The sequence below is a fragment of the Ambystoma mexicanum genome, chromosome 1q (genome assembly GCF_040938575.1).
Source record: "Ambystoma mexicanum isolate Mex_15411 chromosome 1q, UKY_AmexF1_1, whole genome shotgun sequence".
NCBI lineage: Eukaryota > Metazoa > Chordata > Amphibia > Caudata > Ambystomatidae > Ambystoma > Ambystoma mexicanum.
The window spans coordinates 1,008,299,178-1,008,320,490 of record NC_090922.1 but is presented as its reverse complement, the minus strand read 5'-3'; the positions used below and the strand labels follow the sequence as shown (position 1 = coordinate 1,008,320,490).

The following is a 21,313-nucleotide window of genomic DNA, read 5'->3' as shown; positions in this document are numbered from 1 at the left end:
TTGGGGCGGGATCCAGGTTTCTGTGATACAGAGAAATTGGAGGTTGAGGCATAAAAAAAGGTCAAGGACAAATCGACCTGGTCTTCCAGAAGGTGACATCAAAGGCATTGGAAGTGTTAGTGATATGAGGGTAGATGAGGTTGCGGCGTTGGAATGAGGTGTTGGTGAGCAAGGTTGAGTGGGTTTGGGAGGTGGGGGGAGGTTGAGAGTGGAGATGGCCATGAGGAAAAGGCAGAGAGTTTTGAGGGGGAAGAGGGTAGGGGAAAGAGGGGAGGGAAGGGGAGTGGGGTGGGACTGAGAGAGGTAAAAGAGCATAACAGGGAGTAAGACAGCGAGGAGTTGATAAGTTGGTCGTGAAGCTGCCTGTGGGAGTATACCTGGGAAGGAGACTGGTAGGTGGTGGAGGGGATCATAGCGCTGGGAGGAGGGGCTGAGGTTGGGGACAGGCTCTGCAGATGGTAGCACACAGGGGAGATAGGTGCGAGGTGCTGGTGGGAGGGTGCAGAGGTCAGAGGACAGGTAGATTAGGCTAATAGTCTGTGGTACGATGAGGCAGGATATCCAAGTACTCCAGGGACAAGAAGACAAGGAGCTGGTGAAAGAAACTGGAGAGGGAGCGGAAGGTCAGGTGGATCAGATTCCCCAGCCCAGAGCACACAATATGGAGAATGGCTTCCCAGGGGAAGAAGGAAATCAGCACAGTGGGAGAGAATGGCAAGGGACAGCAATGTATGGGATGAGATGGAGAGGGGGGACAGTCGGAGACAGCAGGGGAGGACGCTCAAGAGTGGGCCAATGGAGGAAGACATATGACAGGGATATTATATTATTATAATATGGTTTATAGTCATAATGTCGACAACAAAAATGTCGACAGTCAAAATGTCGAAAAAAAAGTCGAAAAAAAAAATGTCGACTTTTGTTTTTCAATGCATTTTTTTTTAAATGTGGGGGGTTCCCCCTCCAACCCCCCTTTTTTTAATTTTTTTTTTAAATTTTCCCTTTTTTTAAACTCCCGAACCCCTAAAATAAATATATAATTAAAAAAAACGAAAGTCGACATTTTTTTTTTCGACATTTTTTTGTCTACATTTTTGTCTGTCGACATTTTTTTTCGATATTATGACTGTCCACCTTATAATATATAGATATTATAGGCGACAGGTGAGAATGTATCGACAATTTCAAAGGTACCACGTCAAGAGGGGAGGTACTTCCGCCCCTTGGTTCGGTTCCTTTGGAAATTGTATGGGTAGATCCTCTCTCCTTCTTCATACTCCTTCTTGGTAGTTTTTAAGTCATATAAGGCTTTCATTCCTTCTGCCAACTTTTCTAAATTGGGCTGAGCATAAGCAAAAGCGTGCTGACGGTGTTTCCGTGAATTCTCAATGTACTCATGGGTAGTGGACGAGTTGATCAGGGTCTGCTCTTGAGTTCTGTAGAGCAGATGTTGAGGTAGCACCATTTTTCATCCAGTCTTGAGCTCAAATTGAGAGATTTTGGTTGCAGAAGACAGCATGGAGTTGATGGCCACTATAACAAGCGGCAGTCTGAGGTCCAAACTTGGTCCAGAGTCCACCATAAACTTCTTCAAGATGCCCACAATTGTATTATTTTACCTCTGCGCTCCTGCCATCGAGGCTGGGCAGCAGGTAATGTGGAGATTTCTTTTGAACCCTAGATCTCCCACATCTTGGTCATCACCTTGCTGGTAAAATGACTTCCTCGGTCCGACTCAATCTTTTGGGGAACGCCACAATGAGAGAAGATATGGTTGATCATTAGTGCAGCAGCCATCTCTGCCTTACAATTCAGAGCTGGAAGACATTCTATCCACTTGGTAAACAAGCATGTCACAGTCAACATGTGCTTGTTTCGTCTAGAGGAGTGAATCAATGGCCCAATGGAATAGACCTGCAAATCCAAACAAGGCAGCGTGATTCCCCCTTTCTCTAGGAGAGCTCTGTGTGTGAGAGCGCTCGACTGAAACTGAGCACACACCAGACAGCCCTTTAAGTAGATGTCGAGGTCCTGGCCCATGTGTGGGCCAATATGCCACCTTGCACAATATTTATAATGTTGTGTGGAACCCCCTATGACTGGCTGTGGCTGCATCTTGTGCTTGACTTAACATCAGGCTTTCAGAATGAGGTAGATACCACCCACTGGTCACATACAGATATGGATTTCTGTACCAAATCTTGGATTCAGAACATTTTTTAAAACTTGAACAACACCCGGAGGTCCTCCTTCCTGGATGCTGTCAGAGGAAAATTCACAGGTTCTTCAATATGTTGATAACATTTCTCAATAGTTGTGTCCTCTTTTTGTGTAGTAATCAAATCTGCATCTGGGTGTTCTTTACTCCATTGGGCAGTTTAGATTTCATTATTGGCATGGATTTGGGACCTGGTGACAGCAGCAACCTGGATTTCCTCCAACAGGGATTCGGTTTCTATGATATCCCTGTGAATGGCTCCAGTTTAGGCCAACTGATCAGCCAAGTAGTTTCCAGTTTTGTCGGGTCCCTTTAATTTGGAGTGACCTCTGATCTTTTTCCAATGGATGCTCATCTCATTAGAGGTTACCAGATCATCAATTGATAGAATTAATTTCCCATGCTTGAGCAGTTTGTTATTCGCCCCGATTTTTCCAATTAATCAGGTGTTCCACAAACCCATTCCTGACATAATCAGAGTCAGTAATTATAACCAGTTGTTTGAGTTGGTGGTGTGCTGCAGTGAGGATGGCTTGATGTACCGCCATCAACTGTGCCACCTGACTACTTCAGGGACCTATTTTGTATCCAGCAGAGGGTTCCTGGGCATCATTCACCCAGGCATTCCCAATGCCAGCCACTAGTTCTTTTCCCCCATGATTGGCAACATGGTAGGAGCACCCATCCACATAAATTGTGGGTATACCCTGACACGTGTCTTCCTCATAGACATTATGCATGGAAGTAAGGTACGCCTCCATATTGTCATTGGTCCTTAGGCTTTCGTTCATGTGACAGTTTTTTTGCACACACTCATGCAAGTCAGCCAATCCTTGCGCTAGAGGACTCTTCTTGTTTTGGTTATATCTGACCTCCACAGGAAAATGTGGCTTGAACAGAATACAGGAAGTAATTCTGGAATTGCTCACATTCCCTGCTCGGATTCGGTCACTCTGGAGATATTGCAAGGGTTGGTGAGGCATCTCAACAATAATGTGCTCCCCCTGAATGAATGGGCAGTAATTCTTCAATGCCCACATTGTTGCCAGGAATGCCTTTTCACAACCGTTGAGTTTTTCCTCCACGGAGGACAAAGTCTTGCTCATGTATGAGATTACTTTGTTGACCTTGTCGTGCTGTGGGATATTTTGACCCACTCAGCTGTGCTATGCTACATCACTTTGCTGCATTGGTGCAGATACAGCACAAAATGGCCACGCTGACTCCTGTGCACGCCAAGATCTCAAAACTGCGTGTTTGTAATAACCAGAAAATGGCTGCAACCCCTGCCACACACATTTCAGGTGGGATGGAACAGAGTACTCACTGCAGGAACGTGCCAGTGTGCTCTGCAACATTGTACATGGAGTGAGGTGAAAGAGGCAGCATTAGTTTGCTGACAACCCAAAATGCCTCTTTAAAATTACACTTTCTCAACCTTAAAAGTGCTGCTTGGTGCTAAATTCATCAATTTCTCATGAACCACCGTGATTAAAAAGACCCTGCAATGCCCAAGATCATTCATTGTGTCTCAGAGGAACCGGGCCTCCTTTGGATGATAGCTCCTGTCAAATGTATCCTTGAAAAATCAACCCAGGGCTTTGTTTTCATTTTTCATGGGAACCATGTCTATTTTCTTTGCAACAGTATCAAGAATCAGCTGTCCAGAGAAAGACTCTAAATAGATGCCTGTAACTGTATCCATGCGGCACAACAACTCCAGCACTCATGAAAAGAATTGCAGCTACACAAAGTGTATATTTGCTGGAGATGAAAACCAAATTGAAAGAAATAGTAAAATGTGCTTTTTCCTGATTGAAGGGGGAAAATCGCCTATTTAAAAGTACTTTGTTGTGTAAAGGCCAGATTACTTAGAAATGTAAAAGGATGTGTTACTGTTAAAAATACACTTATAAACTGTTTTAATTCTATAGGTTTAAAGTTAAGATTTAAAAGGAGAAAATCACTCTGAGTTGGCGAACTATATTTAAAAAAAAAAACGTGCTCTGCCAGTTGCTAGCCCTGAGAAAGGGTGACACCTCATAAACTTCTGGAACAGGAAATGCTAATTACTAGCTTGGAGGCTTTGAATGAGCCAGGACAAAGGGACTTCCCCATTCGCATCAGGCATTCTTCTTTGCTCCAGTCTGGGACAATTACAGGCTGAGACTCTCACCTGTCAAGTTTGAGGGGCAGTAAACTTAAATCAAAAGAGAGGCCCCTCATCCTGCTTCAAAGGAATTGACATTTTCTTGCAGTTGGAGAAAAGAAAAAAAAACGGATTAAGTGACAATAGACTTCATGTTGGTTTTAAAAGCCTATTTTGTAACTAAACTTTAAAGACATTTAACTTTGCAGCAAGAATGCGGAAAAATATCAAAAGTTTGTAGTTTGAAATCTAATTTTATGCTCTTGCTTTGAAAACGTGGAAGAACTCCTTACTGCATAAGGCACAGAAGTTGTAAAGAATGACAGATTGTGGGGAAAGTATTGATATTGCACACATAACATTTGTACACACATCCCAGGGGTAAATGTGCATCTGTGTACAAAGTTGGGAAATTTTAGGCCAAATATTTCATGGTTAAAATTGCCAAAATATAGCAGAAAGGCTAAACCAGGTGCCAAAGACATGGGGTTTGGATTGCAATGTGACCCAAAAAATATGTAACCTGTGTATCTGATTTTCTCAGAGGTTATAAATGTATAAATATGTATTTATGGCAACATTAGATTTTGGTTCCAGTGGCTAGGGGAGGTTGCTAGTCATTGTAAAAATCATCCCATAAACATGACATCCTTTTTTGTGATCCAATTAGCGAAAAGAAAGGCGGAAACTATGCTCTTGCCCAAACCTAGCATTATGGGTGTGGGTGGTAAGCCCTGCCCCTGCCATGTACTGTAGTGATGTCATTTGGCATGATAAATAAGGGAACCTGACAACACACAGACACTGATTCCTGACTTTCTTCCTGAATTCCTGTATGGCGTCCTGTTCCTGATTTCTTCATCCTACTTGATCCTGATTCCAGATTTCATTGCAAAACCAAGGCCTATGCATTGTTGAACCCCTTTTCAGCTAGGCCTCAAATTCTAAAAATCCCAAAAACCCAAGGGAAGCATCCTGATCCAACCTGGCTTGCTACTACAAGATGCATGCCTGCAAACTCGCCATCCCACTGATCTCCAGTCTCCAGTAACCAGAAGGGCCAGTCCAGTACAGTCCGGTGACCAGAACAGCCTAGATGATCCTGTCCTTCCCGAGTTGTCCAGCTGTCCTTGGTTAGACCCCATCCGTGTGATGACTAGAACTCTTGATGGTCCAAATTCCTAAATTAAAGTTGACTGTAAGTATTAATAGGAATCATAGTAAACCATAGCATACCTTGCCTTGCCTTGTCTCATCCCAATCTCTAAGCCATCCTATCCTTACCTTAAATAACTTGTAACCTTGTCAGAATCCTTATTGCAGTCCTGTCTTTGATTTATCTTGCTAAGCACCATTTCTTTAGTCATTTTTATGTTCTGTAAATGTTAAACCATCAATCCTACTTCGAGTGATCTGACTGGTTCCATCGGGGCGGGCACTGGGGATCTGGTGTTGAAGTCATGAATCAACTCTAGAGCTTACTGTGTCCCTCCTTGGTATTCTGTCCGGAATGCTCTAGCATAGAGTAAAACTATAGCAAATCTTTTCTTGTCCAAACTGAGTTTCTTTTCTGTTTTCACTACCCGATTTTTCTAAAAATGCCTTTCATTCAACATTACATATCTTCCTCGGTTTAATAGCTCGAGACTTAATTTCAACTCTGGATTATACCTAAGACCTATAGCTACATCCCAACCCAAAACCGCACTCCAAATCAGTATTCACATGTTTTTCTTAAAAACCGTTTGGATAATTTTAGGCGGGAATCCATAATTTTGCAAAGTTTTACATGTGTGATTTTTATTATTTTCAACCATCCATTCAGATTCAAAGTGTTTACTTTTGCTCAAAACTATAGTTCATGGCCCTCATTACGACCCTGGCGGAAATCGAAAAACGATGGCGGAAATGCAATACCGCCATCGAATACCGTTCGGTGCGATTATGACCCGTCACCGTAAAGTACGATGCCATTAGCGACACCGTAGTGAAAGCCAACGCTAACTGCACCAAGTACGCGCACGCGCGCCATGCAAAACCGTAATTACCACCATGGCGCAACGGTACGCGAATTCTGACCCTAGCGGACATTTACTTAACGCCATCAAGCATGGCGGAAAGTACCATTCCGCCATGGTGAGAATTACGGCATCGTGAACCAACCGTAAATGGCCCTACTGAGTGCCTGTACACCACTCCCTGCCCACATTGCACAACTCCTCGTAGGTGCAATGAAGTTACACAATGCAACCAGTGAAATGTACAAGTCACCCATGCATGCCAACGAACAAATGAATGTAGGGGCTCCAGGTGCCTTGTGAGTGGCCATCCATATTTGGCATGTCACCATTGCCGTACTGATGCAGCACAGGCATGTGAAGGTTCAAGTACAGCAATATGAACAGAAATATGAGACAAAACAACTACAGGCCCCCATCGCTTGACACCAGTGTAAGGCAACATTCAAAGCAGTATCCTGAGGGAGACTGCACCAGCCCTGTACTCTTGCCAGTAAACAAACCAACCATCAGCATAAGCATGTACCACACAAGTTGGCAGAGTGACTGAGCAGCCAGGCTCATCTCAAGAGGGGCCAATGGGAGCTGCAGGGCACAGATGGCACGAATACAGAAGCTATTCCAATGGACATGACCTCAGTCTCCCTCCAAGAAACGCACGCAAACACAGGCACCTGTGACCAGCCATTTTCTGATAATCACATCATTCCACCAATCCACCTGGCTGACCGGCATCTGTTACACAAAAGCTAATCCCCCGCCCCTGAGCATGACATCATTAAAACAGTCATAATGGCAGCCCCTATCCCTGACCTTACTGGGCTTCGTAGGCAAACGCGGCCAGTACAGTACCACGCAACTATACTCAGAAGCCGGAACCCAATGCAGATCTTCTCACAATACATCGCTCCACAAATAGGAATATGCTACATTACTTGCAAAGAATAACGCTACACGGTTAATATCAGAGTAAAATTTTAATGCACATCAAATTCACCAAGCCCATACAGCTATTAGGTCATAAACTCCAAAATATTATTCATTACTGTGGGCTGCATCCGCACAAATGACCAGCTTCTTCTTGTGTGACGCCCTGTTCCTTCATGGTACACAGGGGCTACATTCACGTTCAAAAAGGCAACATGGAAGCGCCTAGAACCGCAGGGCCGTCCCATTAGGTAGGCACTAGTCCAGCTGAAAGCTTGATATGTTGCTCCTAGCCACTAGTACTGCGTAAGGGCATGTGGCCCATTGGCGATCGTCCCATAAGATCGTAATGGTGCTCCACTGATTAACTCGAAGCAGCAGGTGTCGGGAGTAAAAGCCATCTGCAGGAGTGGCATACAGATGGCAGCGGCAAAAGGGGAGGAGATACCTGTCACCCAAATGAAATTAAAAAAAATAGTATGGGCATCAGAACTTCATTTGTATTACTCACTTCAATGATCACACTAAATCTACAGCCATATGCATGCTAGCCCACTCAAAAGGATTATTTCCACCCAAAAATCACTTGCGAATCATAACTATATACATCGAGGTGAAAACACTATTACAAACGAGTGTTTGTGTGCATGCGTCTGTTAAAACAGAATCCATTAGATGGGATTAGTAACGTGCATAGACACAAGTGTTTGAAGGCGCGTCGAGTCAGGGAGGGTTCAACAAGGGCAGATAGACGATGGTCCCACTATGGCAGCTCTGCATCACATAGCGCAGGGGAAGGGGATAGATTCCAAAAAGCCATGTACATGGCAAACTCTCAATTAAATCATCTGTCCATGCATCCATACATCATTCCCTCATCCCGGTATAAAAACGCCTGATTATTTACTCACATAACATTTGAAATGTCCATTGAGTCTGTGCGTAATGCAGTCTGCAAAATCCACTGTGCTCCAGGCCGGAATAATAGTGTTGTGAAGTAACATGTATTTGGGAACGTCCTGCCTAATCATCCACTACGCTTATGCGCATCCCATACTATTCATATCAATCATTGCATTCTCGCCATGGCCCCTGTCCCAAGGACATTAAACAATAGAACGTTATATTTGCAGTCAGACCTGTGGGCGTCTCCTCGCCACTAGCTGAAAACCGAAAGCGCTGTCCTTCGAATTCCTCATTTGCAACATCACGTCGAAAAGGCATCTGTGACCGCTTGAAATCACAAATTCATCCATGTAGTGCAGCAGTGTGTGAAAATGGCAACTGGCTTCACTCACAAATGGGACGCCCCGCCCGTCGGTGAACCTCGGTACAGTGCTGCATGAGGGTCCACCGTTAATCGAGTACTACATTCCACTGACCCTTCACAAGTTTGTTCGCGACTGCAAAGATAGTATGTGAAACAATGGGACCATAGCAGAATGAACATATAAACCAATATTTCACTGCCATCGGGATTAAATACATGATTGTAATAGCAAGATGCCATGCGTCAAATTGCAGCGTTGTGTGCGGGACGTGCACGCCCAAAGGGGATTGCAGCTGGCACAGGTGGAATGAATCACCACAGGTGGAGGCTATACAGCCTGAAAACACATAAATTGCACACCCAACCCCCTCCCACAACCACACCCACTCCAAAATGCTACCGGCAGGACTAGCGATGTTGGCCCTGGGGGACCTGATAGCACTGCAAGTACTCCAACTTCAAGAAGAAGACGAACACCAACTACTACAACAACCGGCCGCACAGAGGAGACGCAGGAGGAGGAGGGCAAGGCAGGGCCAGCAAGGCCCACCAGCACAGCCACTACCACCACGCAGGCAGCCCGCAATCGCACGCCTCCGAGCTCATCCGTTCAACCTCACTGCTGAGCAGATCCACACCCTCTACCGTTTGGACCGAGACACCATAACCGCCATTGTGGACATGACACACGCTGACCTTGTCAGCATGATAGATAGCCCAACCGCCATCCCACCCCTACTGAAGGTGGTGTCTGTACTCCACTACCTGGCCACAGGCACCTACCAGCACACAGTCGGACAGTTGCATGGCATTTCACAGCCACTGTTGTCACGGACACTATTGCAAGTGCTCGATGCCCTCCTGAAGCACGCAGACGACTACATCTCTTTACCACGCTCGGAGCAGGAGATTACAAACACAAAAGTGGGATTCCATGCACTTGCCGGCATACCGGGTTGCATTGGTGCCATCGACTGCACCCATGTGGAATTGGTTGTCCCACATGCCATGGAGGCCCAGTACCGCAACCGGAAACAATATCATTCTCTTAATGTACAAATGGTGTGTGACTCCAACAGGATCTTAACACATTGTTGTGCCCGATTTCCTGGAGCAACCCATGATTCTATGGTCTTGAGGAACTCTACAATACCACGCTACATGGAGCGACACGCAGGGAACAGATCCTGGCTACTCGGTGAGTCTCATTTCATGCATGATAATGTGGGGTATGTGATGCGGCAATGACCTGGCAGGAAGGGGGGGGGGGTGCGTACGTAGCAATGTCATTCCACAAACATCCTTTATTGTCCACATACAGGTGATGCCGGGTATCCACTGAAGAGATGGCTCCTTACACCACTCCGGAACCCACAGAACCAGCATGAGGAGGACTACAACCATGCCCACTCACGTACCCGTGCAGTCATAGAACAGGCATTCGGCCTACTGAAGGCTCGTTTCCGCTGCCTCAGCAGGTCTGGCGGGGCACTCCTGTACCGCCATGAGAAGGTTGCAAAGATGGTCATGGCATGTGTCATGCTACACAACATGTGCGTACGTAGAAATGTGCCCATGCCCCCTGACGCAGAACTGCAAGCACCTGAAGATGGTCATGATGAGGGTGGGGATGTGGCAGCACCTCAAGGAGTCCGCGAGGCACAGGAGGCCCGTGAAAATCATCAGAATATCATAGATTCATGCTTCTAGCACTCACGCCTGGTGGCTGATACATGGACACGGGACTTGTGGCACTGTGTGTGTCTGGAACATGCACAATGTGGACTGTACGCCTATAAATGCCTGGTACACAAAGATCAATGTCCACACATCTCATTGGATGATTATGGAATGTTTATGGCATATGTGAAATTATATTACACACCCCATCGACCCGCCACCCAAGAACAAACAAACAGGGGGATTGAGACAGGTCATGGATGGGTCCTACATCGACAGCACCGTTTTCTGTGTCGGAGCATGCTGCCATTAATGCAGTGTCACCTATGGTGCTGCTGCCACCAGAAGCAGTGCCTTCTGTGGCATCCATTGGGGGGACCTGTGGTGCTGCTGTTGTGGGCATGCTGGCTGCTGGGGTGCCTGTTGAAGTCCCCTCCTGTGTGCTGCCACTTGATTTGTGCTGCTGCCGTGTCTTGATCCGTGCAGCTGAGGTGGAGGGTCTTTGGCCGTTGGTCTTGGCCCTCTTTGCAGGTGTGCTGGTAGGGGTGTCCTGAAGCTCGTCGTTTGAATCGGACCCTGTGGTGGAGTAAAGGAGGGCGAGCGTTATTTATGGGTCTGTGGAAATTGGAATGGCAATGTATCACATGCATTGGGGTGGTACCTGAGGTTGATTTGGGTCAGGGCCTTGGAGGTGGTTTCATTTTTGTGTGGATTGAGGATGCAGTTGTTTTGCAGCCTGCAGTTAGGGTGTGCATGCTGCACGTGTAGAGGGTGTTTTTGGGATTTTTAATTATTTATGTATTTGATGTGTCTTTTAAAGTGCGCTATCAGGCCAATGTATGTGGACGTTCTCCTGGACATGTGTTTCTGTTGCACTATGTGGACACATGGTACTTCACATGATTGGACATTGTGGATTTAGCATTGTTTTATTTGGCCCACCTACCTGATTCTTCGGATGTCTGCACTCCTTTCTCCATCCCTCCGACTCCCTCTATACTCTCCATTCCAATGGTGGAGGCACAGATTTCTTCCCAGGGGGTCAACTTGATGGGTGATTCCGATCCTCCCCCGGTAGCTGTGGCAATGTTACGGTTGGCTGATAGTATGCTCCGTACGCGTATCCGCAAGTCGTCCCATCGCTTTCTGCATTGCTGTGGGTTGTGGGGTGCGGTCCCCACCGCACTTACCCGCTGTGCCACCAGGGCCCATATGGCCTTCTTGTTCGCAAGTGCCGTCCTGGTCATTTGCGTCGAGAAGACGACGGCAGCATTCTCCTGGAGGGTCTCTGTGAGCACGGTGAGTTCCTCATGGGAGAAGTGGACCTGCCGCTTGCGGTCGCATGCTTTTTTAGCAACTTTTCCCATTTTGATTGTTTTAACTAGGGTGGCTAACGGGTTGGGATGTGTCTCAGGGTAGGATTTTCAATGGTTGTGTTAGGATTCTGATTTTATAGGTGTACGGCGTGCTGTTTCCCGTTCCGGCCCCATGTTTTTATTTCCGTTTCCGTATATTTACGGTCACCGTATTTTGCGATTACCGCTCATTACGGTGACCGCTATGATGGGTGGCGGAATTGCACCTAGGGCACCGTACGACGGCGGTGAGGAGCGTTTTGGGGAGATTTCCGCCATCGCGGACTTTGCACTTCCGCCATGGCGTAATGCTCGTGCCCGATGGGTCAGAATTAGCCGCACTTTACTCCATCGTGCAATGGCGGAAACGCTATTTACGCTATGGCGGTCAGGTCAGTTACTTTCCGCCAGGGTCGTAATGAGGGCCCATGATTGTTAGTACCTTTCCAATGTTGATCCCATAGAGATTTGTACTGATTTAAGGATTTTTTCACTGTTTTACCCAGCAGTTATTTTAAAGTGTAAGATTTCGAATCCGTTTTTCTCTCTTGTTTGGAGAGGGAAGGTTGGATTTGAATTCTGTCTTCCATTCCTTATTCCTGATTACCTGCTGCTGCTTCCTTATATCTATTTAGAATTGTTTGTTTGTGGGTTGAGGAATATTGCAGTGGGAATTCCTAACTTAAGTGCTATCTTTCCAAACAAAGCAAAAGTGTTCTTTTCTCTGGTGTTTCGTGTTTCGTGTTGCTAAAGAGTGAATTTAAGTGCCTTACATACCTTTCTATCTGTTATGGTCACCACATTGGCGATTGATGCTCCCTATTCAAAAGTACATGTTTGATTTCAATAAATAAATAAATAAATAAATATTGCCTTTACCTGCCAGCCTAATTCCTGGTCCATTGTGACCTAGGGATTTGAGAAGGGGTGTGATATGAGTGGTATATCACTCAGAATATTGAACGTATAGATAAAATAAAATAAGCATTTCAGCTGTGCGCTGCATACTAGGCTGAGACCAGGGTGTATGACCTGATTGAAATACTTAACAGTGCTTTTGGTATAATAATGATGTTAATAAGCAAGTATGTGAGTACCCCTTGTCCAAGAAGAACTCCTTGTTCTTTATGGAGTAAGCCAAACAAGGGGCTTGGCAAGGCGTCTTATTAGTTGTTTTACTGCATCAGTTTGTTCCAGACCCCACTTTCACTTGACCCTGGCCTTTAATAAATGGACCAAGGGCCATGTTATCTGCATAGTCTTCAATTAACGTTCTACTATAATTAGAGATTCCAAGAAGACTTCTTAGTTCTCACAGAGTAGTAGAGTCTTTCACTTTCAATAATGCTTCCACCTTTTTCTCCTGGGGACTGAGACCCTCAGGAGTGATTTTGTGCCCTAACAAGTTCAAGCGGGTCTTACAGCACTGCGCCTTCTGAAAGGGCAGTTTTGCTATGACTTTCTGCAAATGGGTTAGAACATAGCGTATTTCTACTACGTGTTCCCCCACAGTTGAGCTCTTAATTAAGCCATCATTCACATAGCCCAGGTTTCCCCTTTTGCCCAAATAGGGCATTGCCTTATGTAGAAAGATGTTACATTTGTTGCCAGAGTTTATGTATCCCAAGGGGGTGCGGTCCAGGTGTAATGCTGCCCCTGAAGGTAAAGGCAAGCTTTTACTGGTATTCCCTACTTACAGGTACTGTCCAGTAACCGTTGGTCAGACCTGTCCCTGATCGATGTAAAGAAGGGGCCATCTTGCCATGTGGACCCGTTTGTTTAACTCCATTAGGTTTGCACAAAGCCTCCATTGGCAATTGGGTTTGAGTATCCCCAGTACCGGGTTGTTAAAGGTAATGTGGATTGGACAAATTATCCCACTGGATTCTGAGTTTATAATAATATCTGTGAGTGACTCCATAGATGCGAGAGGTAACCGTATTGATTCACAAATACTGGATCCAATCACAGGGACCGTGGGTATGGTGCTTGAATGTATCTTTATGCGTCCACAATCATATGAATCCTCTGCAAAGATATCCTGAAATTCCAGAAACACTTGTTTCAGCTTCTGTTTTTGCTCCTCTGTCTCACAGGCATTATTATCAAGATTTAATCTTTCGACCATCTGCTTAAAGCCTGCAAAGACCTCGGGCGTGGCAATTTCAGTGGTATCCTCCAACTGGATGGAGAGACCTCTTGTTATGGGGCTGGCCTGGACGTGAGGTTCTAAGGATGGGTGGTAGTCACTGTTGACTGGGAATACCACCTCATCCTTCCTGATGTCACAGGTCACCTCTTCCATATCATTAGCACAGCAAGAGTACACAAATAAATCCCCCCCTTGCCTGGTGAAAATCTTTTCCGGAGGGATACTGTCATTAAAATTGTAGAAGTCATTTGGAATTAGCCCAAGGATCTCATGACCTAAATGTATAGAATAATGTTGGGAATCAACTGCCATTCCAATAGAGGTCTCTGCGCCCAAAGTGATACTTCGAGGGTCGCTGTTATCCACCAATATTCAAATGGTGTTGTGTTCAAGTCAAGTGGGGGTGTCGGGTGTAAATACAAATTTGAACAAAAAAGGGTACCTGGTTAAGGCCCTGCTCTACCTAGGTAGGTAAACATTCATCAGAACACAATTGAGCAAGGTAATGGAACCCCAAGCAACAGCACTTTATCCTGACTGTCAATATGTAAATAAATGGTGATGTTGACAGCTACTTTGGATCAAGATTTAATACATCAGCAGCATGTGATACATATAAATTGTGCCAAAACATTAAAGAGGTGGTGAGGGGAAAGGGGGGGGTCACCATTCAATGGGTAGAATGGAATTGCACCTCATTAGCAATAGGTGGAGGAAGAACCAATGTCATGATACCAGTGTGTGTCACACCTCACATAAACAGAAAAAGGAGAACATCGTCCATTGCATGCAAGCTAGTACTCTGTTGTCCCACTGAATTTCCATGGTACATGGAAGTATGCCCCAAAATCCTACCATAGCTGGCAATTAAACCACATAACATAGGCATAGCCAAGGGAGAGCGAAAAGAGAGTTAGTAAAAGTCGGTATGACTAGCAGTTAAGCCGAAATGTGCCATCGGTTCTAAATGAGCATGGCAGAGGATGACCATGGGGAGGGGCATAATGTGCATACAAAGCAAATATAGGAATTACGGCACCCAGGTAGTGCCAGAATAATGGGATATTTCAGGAATCATTTGGTGCTATCAGTTTACATCCAGAGCTGATATGCGAAGCATAGTTGTATAATATGCACAAATGCCTAATACTGAGTTTGCCTATTGTTAAGGCAGATGCCTTACAATGCCGGGTGCCAGTCTGAGGACTCAGGGAAGGTGGTGATAGGCTACATTACAATACTAAAACTCAGCTTTTACTTGTATGACTTTTTGATTATCTGGCTTTAGTGTTGCCTCTAAGAGCTACAACACTGGAAAACATACAAATGCCTTGTGTCACTCCGATGGAGAGAAAGGTTTCAAGTGATTTTAATTTTAGGATGTGTGTGCACTCATATGAAGCAACGTGTGGCTCCCTTTGTATGTTGCTTTCCTCCTTGAATTCAGTAATGCCAAACTCTTACTGCACATCTGGGAGGACACCTACAACACATATGTGCATGTGCCCCTAACATTTTCCTGGGGAAGGGACATTAAAAACAGCAAATTATCTTTTCTTATTTTGCCTCGGACTGACGAAAAAGTCAACCATCATGTGCGAGTCTGTTGATTGTATTACATTCATGAACTATCATATCATCTATGCCATGGTAAACAGACCATTGTTGAAGAGCTAATCCTACTTCGCTTCCTTGCAACGTGCTGTCACGAGAACGAACATTCCACAATAATTCTTTATTTCCTTTCCAGCCTCTCCATCTGGACTGTGACCAATGTGCCATTGTTTCAAATTCGGGCCAGATGACAGGCCAGAAAATAGGGAACGTTATTGACCAAAGCACCTGCGTTTGGAGAATGAACAACGCCCCGGTACACGGTTACGAGGACGATGTGGGACACAGGACTTCAATTCGGGTTGTTTCCCATACAAGCGTGCCTTATATTCTTAAGAACCCAGACTATTTCTTCAAGGAAACCAACAACACTATCTATGTGATATGGGGCCCATATCGAAACATGCGCACGGATGGCAAGGGCATCGTGTACAGCATGCTAAAGAAAACGGTGGCTAATTATCCTGAAGCCAAAATCTACTTGACCACGGAAGAGCAGATGCGCCATTGTGATGAGGTTTTCAAAATCGAAACCGGAAGAGATCGGTAAGTCGTACTGATTCACAATCTTTTACAGTACTGTGGTCCTAGCACAATCATAATTGGTATAATACATTTACAGATTTTAATTTTTGTTGGTGTTTTTGTTTTCTTGGTCACTTACTCATATTGATTTTTCATACTGTCATCATTTCATGTTACTTGTTTTAATCCCTCAAGTGTGATCATCAATATTGTAAGGGAGTTCAGAGATGCTCTGCCTAAACATGTAGGCATTATGTCCTTTTAGAGACCCTCCAGTTTGAGTAGAAATGCAACATTCTATGAACACATATATTATGCTGTGTGCTGGGGCAAGATTATCAAAACGTTGCGCTTGAACACAAAAAATGGAGCATATCATTTTGCTGATTAGGATCATGCGCAATTGAAGAAAACAGGTTCAGCCATATTCCGCATTATCTAAACATGTTTTTAATAAGGCAAAAATGAAGCAGAATGTTTCATTTACCATATTTGCTGAACGAAAAGATCTGTAGTAAACAGATTTCTTTTTTATGGTATGCAGCAAGCATAATTTAAAATGTCTGATTCTCTTTTGCCCCATTGCAGAGGTTTTTTTGATAATATGGATTCTGACAAAACCTTTTTGCCACATTCCGTATTTTCTATGCACTTGCTCACTTTTTTTTGCATGTTTACAAATGTGAGACACTCTGGCCACTCTTGTCTTTTGTTTATGCTGTTCGTGAATTAGAACGTACACCTCAGTTGGTTGGGTGCGTACCAGGTTGAATGAACTATTCAGAGAAAAGACAGAGCTCTTGACTTTGCTGAATTTCAACTGATTTTATTGTACACACAATTTGGTGAATGGATTCCAGATTTGTATTTATTTACTAGCAAAAGGTACCTGTTCTCTGAACTGATTCTGTGGACAGCCATGACAACACTCTCATCAATTGTTGAAAATCAATGATCCTGTAGGCACTGTTCCAATTCGCTTATCTCTTGATGTGCTTTGCACTCTGAAGTCAACTGATTTGAGAATGGGCATGTGTGGCTGGTTGACATACCCCGGAGCAGACGTTGGGGTGGGGGGGTTCAAGAGCTGGTGGGCTGCTGCATACTGGGACCTACTGTGCTGCCTCCTCACCTGTTGTCTCACGCTGGCATGGTGCAGTTTGTTGCACTGCAAATGTCCCAGAAACCATGTATTCTAGGGCCGAGTACCAGGCCTTCTACAACCACATTGATGTTTCTCTGAATTCAGACAACCATCTCATGTGTCAAGGTGCTGAAATCCAGGGAAAGGGGTGGGGTGTCCAAATTTTATGTAGCAAGTAATGTCCAGAAGTTCCTAACAGGTCACTATGCAAAGGTTGGTGCATATTGGTGCAATGTTGTGGAATTGTATAAGGAACAACGCTTTGCCAAACCACAAACCCAAAACCAAATTTTGAAATTTTCTGAAATCCAGGGAACAGGGTGGGGTGTCCAAATGTCATGTAGCCAGTGGTGTCTGGAGATTCCGAAGAATGAACTATGCAACATTTGGTGCAGATTGTTGAAACAATGCAGAAATGTATAAGGAAAAACACTTTGCCATACCACAAACAAACCTACACAGTTCCACTTTTATAAATATAGAAGAACAATATCTATAAGAGGAACAATGCTCTGTTGATCGCAAAATAATATACAATAGATAAGTAATCTGATTTGAAGGTCATTCTGACCAGGTTGTCGAGGGGAGTAAATGGAACAGTGACCATGGACAATGCATAAATGGACATACAAAAATTAAGGACAACCAAAATTGGAAATCTTTAAGTGCAGGTAGGCAGTATAGCCAGCTGTGTTTGCCATGCGACCATGTTGGATGAATTGCTAGAATGGAAGCATAGGGAGTGAGGGACAGTGGAAGGTTAGAGGCAAGGAAACATATTAGAGCTAGCAGGAAGATGACAGGTAGGTTAAGAGGGAGATAAGGAGGTAGACTTTTAGTTTGGTTTTGAACAAATCCATGTGGACTGTTTCTCGGATGTTCAGGGGAAGAGAATTCCATGCAAACTGAGCAAAACGAGAGAAAGAGCAGAAGCTAGCGGAACCATAGGAAGGGCGAGGAGCCACAAGGGAAGTCAAAGAGGCAAATCAGAGATTATAAGAAGGCTTGCAGAATTGGATAGAGGAGGATACATACAGTGGTGCCTTACTATGGATAGATTTGTGAACCAGGAGAAGGAGGAGTGAAGTGAGGGAGTTCAAAGAGAATCCTGGTAGCAAAGTTAATGATCTTGTTGCGAGAACAGAAAGCATAGTTGGGGAGACTGAATAGAGGCTGCAGGTATATCAGTCCAGTTTAGAGAAGACAAGAATGGTTAAGAGATGCTTGGCTGTGTTGAAAGAAAGGAGATGCCTGACTTTACTACTATTTAGGAGGTTGAGGCGAGTGCTGCTCGACTTTTGGAGATGAAAGTAGATAAGGTGTGATAAGGGTCATAGATGACACTGATGTTTCTAGGTAAAGAATTGTATGGGGAGTGTCAAGTGGGAGCTGGACAGGCAGAGGACGAGATGAGAGAGAGCTTTTGGCAGCGAAGAAGAAAACCTCTGTTGTGGTAGAGTTTTACATCAGAGAATGCAAAACTATCCAATATTTAATATTTAATGGCAGAGAGAGAGTTGAACATTTTGATAGAAGGATCAGGGGACAGTTCAGGAAAAGAGTGTTGTCTGCAAAGAGTTGGTACGAGAACCCAATGGAGGAGATTGGTGCCCCGAGAGCAGAGTTGTAGAGTGTAAAGCAGCGGAGGCCCAAGGCAGAGCCTTGTGGGACACCAACAGTTGGAGGAGTGATTTAAGAGTTGTTGTTGCTCCAGTACACGTGTCATCCAAAATTGGACTCCACCCATGCAGACTTTCTATAATACAGTAACTATTTACTAAGTTCTCAGAAATACAAATTGGGCTAAGGCAATCACTGGAACATTTTATAATCCCACAAAATGAAATCTTTTTTTGTTCATGTCACAGGCTAGGATTTTTGTTTTGTTTAGGCACTCCATGACACATGTCTCCCCATCTCACTACACGATCGCCTGACTCTTTCTACTAGTAGAATCCACATCTTCTTGATACTCTAGGGCCGATTCACAAAGTATTATTTACTGGCCTTTACTCAAAGAAAAACGCTTTGCGAATCAGGCCCCTACTGTCATATAATTGGGAGGTTTCTCCATCACTTATAGGGTGGAAGGTACTTTCTTTGTTATTGTGAATTACCTGTCCTGCATTTATTTTTTATGAGCTTATGAGAGCCATTAAATAAGTTCAAAGAACCTTAGGACATAGCCTGTTGTTTAGCTGCTCTGAATTCTCTTCCCTAACGTTAATGTGATGTCGATGCAATCATTAACCCCTTAAGTGCCAGGCTTTTATGCAAGTCTATGCAAAAAGGACGAGCATATTCATCCTCGGCACTTAAGTAAACAAAGGTTAAGGAAACAATGGTGAATTTTTCCTGACAAATATATTTTGCAATACAAGTGGATGAAAGATAAAATGCGCATGATCTTAATATTGTTGCTGGGAATAGTAAGTAAAGTGAAGTGTACATTGCATGGAAGTCGGATTAGACAAAGCCACGTAGGAGTGAAATAAGGTATTTCATTTTTCAGTAGGTATTCCATGTGGCCCAGTGGTGTGCAATAAGGCATGAAATCACTGTACGCCAAATTATTTTGAAGAACCACTGTGGGAAACAGCCAATGGGATTGGGTAAAGCCAAATTAGAAAATTGAGGTTACTCTTTTCCAAATGTGACATTTAACTGTAAATGTTATATCCATTTGCACATATATATATATATATATATATATATTCATTGAAAAAACTTTGTTAAAGGGACGTTATGGTTAAGTTGTGCTACTAAAAACCTATGAAATTCAGTGAAAAAACTTTGTTAAAGGGACGTTATGGTTCCAAGTAAAACCGAAAAACCCCTGAAATTCGCCAGTTATGGTAAGCTAAGCAACCATAACTCATGCCACCACCGTGCACTGCTAAGACTAACACCCACGACATCAAAGATGACATCACAAATGTCATTGATGACAACACTGATGACATCACATGTGTATGTACTTTTCATGAAACATGTGTACAAGGGATTCTTATTATAATGTTGTGAAAAAAGTGTCAAGGATCATTGCAATAAATATTGTACACTAATTAGTGCATTGAACGATGCATTGATATAAATAGCATTCTATTATGGGGTTCTATCTAGTATACTAAGATACTCATGCAGAAACATAGCATTGTGTGCAGCGTACAAGATGAAGGTATAATATCCGTAATGTTAATATGTTGAATAATGAAATGGTAATTGTTTTCTTAATAGATTTGTGTGTACTGTGAAATATGTAATAAGTAGCTAATAAAACCCATGTATTACATAATTGCATTAATATAGACAAAACACAAAGAGACAAGAACACAAACCAATATGGGTATATACAGGGAAAGTGAAGTTAGCAAAAAAGCACAAGTAGTAGCTGAAACAATTCATAACCTAACTGATTATTTTCATGCAAATAAAAGATTGCTCCGTTTCAAAGCTGCCATTTACCCTATGTATATGTATCACTTCATGTGATTGGACCCTAAGGAAAGTAGTGTGAATACAATGTATACAAATAAGTTCATATACAGGGAAAGTACAGCCATAAAAAACAAAAGAACTATCAGAAAGTGCTGATAACTCTATTGATTAACTTTATGCACAAAAAGGATTGCTGTCTTTCAAGCTTGTGTCTTCCCCTATGTATATGTTTCATATGATGTGATTGAACTCTAAGGGAATTACTGTAAGAACATACTTGAAGGATATGTCTACAAATAAAATAACATTTTTAGTTTCTGACTGTTACTGAAGAAAACCATGTGGCCTAGATATGTCAGCAAAAGAAAAAAGAGTGAGCCAGACATGTGATGCCATCAGTGATGTCATCAATGACATTTGTGATGTCATCTTTGATGCCGTGAGTGTTAGTCTTAGCAGTGCACGGTGGTGGCGCGAGTTATGGTTGCTTAGCTTACCATAACTGGCCAATTTCAGGGGGTTTTCGGTTTTACTTGGAACCATAACGTCCCTTTAACAAAGTTTTTTCACTGAATTTCATAGGTTTTTAGTAGCGCAACTTAACCATAACGTCACTTTAACAAAGTTTTTTCAGTGAATATCATAGGTTTTTAGTAGCACAACTTAACCATAACGTCCCTTTAACAACGTGCTTTCACTGAATTTCATAGGTTTTTAGTAGCACAACTTAACCATAACGTCCCTTTAACAAAGTTTTTTCACTGAATTTCATAGGTTTTTAGTAGTGCAACTTAACAATAATAACTTTGACTTTATGTACATG

The 21,313-nt window shown here is 43.6% G+C and overlaps 1 protein-coding gene across 3 annotated transcripts in view; it reads left to right on the top strand.

Moving 5' to 3' along the window:
- The window catches only part of ST6GALNAC3 (ST6 N-acetylgalactosaminide alpha-2,6-sialyltransferase 3), a 1,879,573-nt gene extending 1,863,640 nt beyond the window's left edge, over positions 1 to 15,933 (top strand). For all 3 annotated transcript variants that reach the window (XM_069635177.1, XM_069635164.1, XM_069635171.1), the window contains one exon: positions 15,520 to 15,933. In XM_069635177.1, the coding sequence (XP_069491278.1) occupies positions 15,520 to 15,933 (414 nt within the window). The remainder of the gene's footprint in view (positions 1 to 15,519) is intronic.
- The last annotated feature ends 5,380 nt before the right edge of the window (positions 15,934 to 21,313 follow it).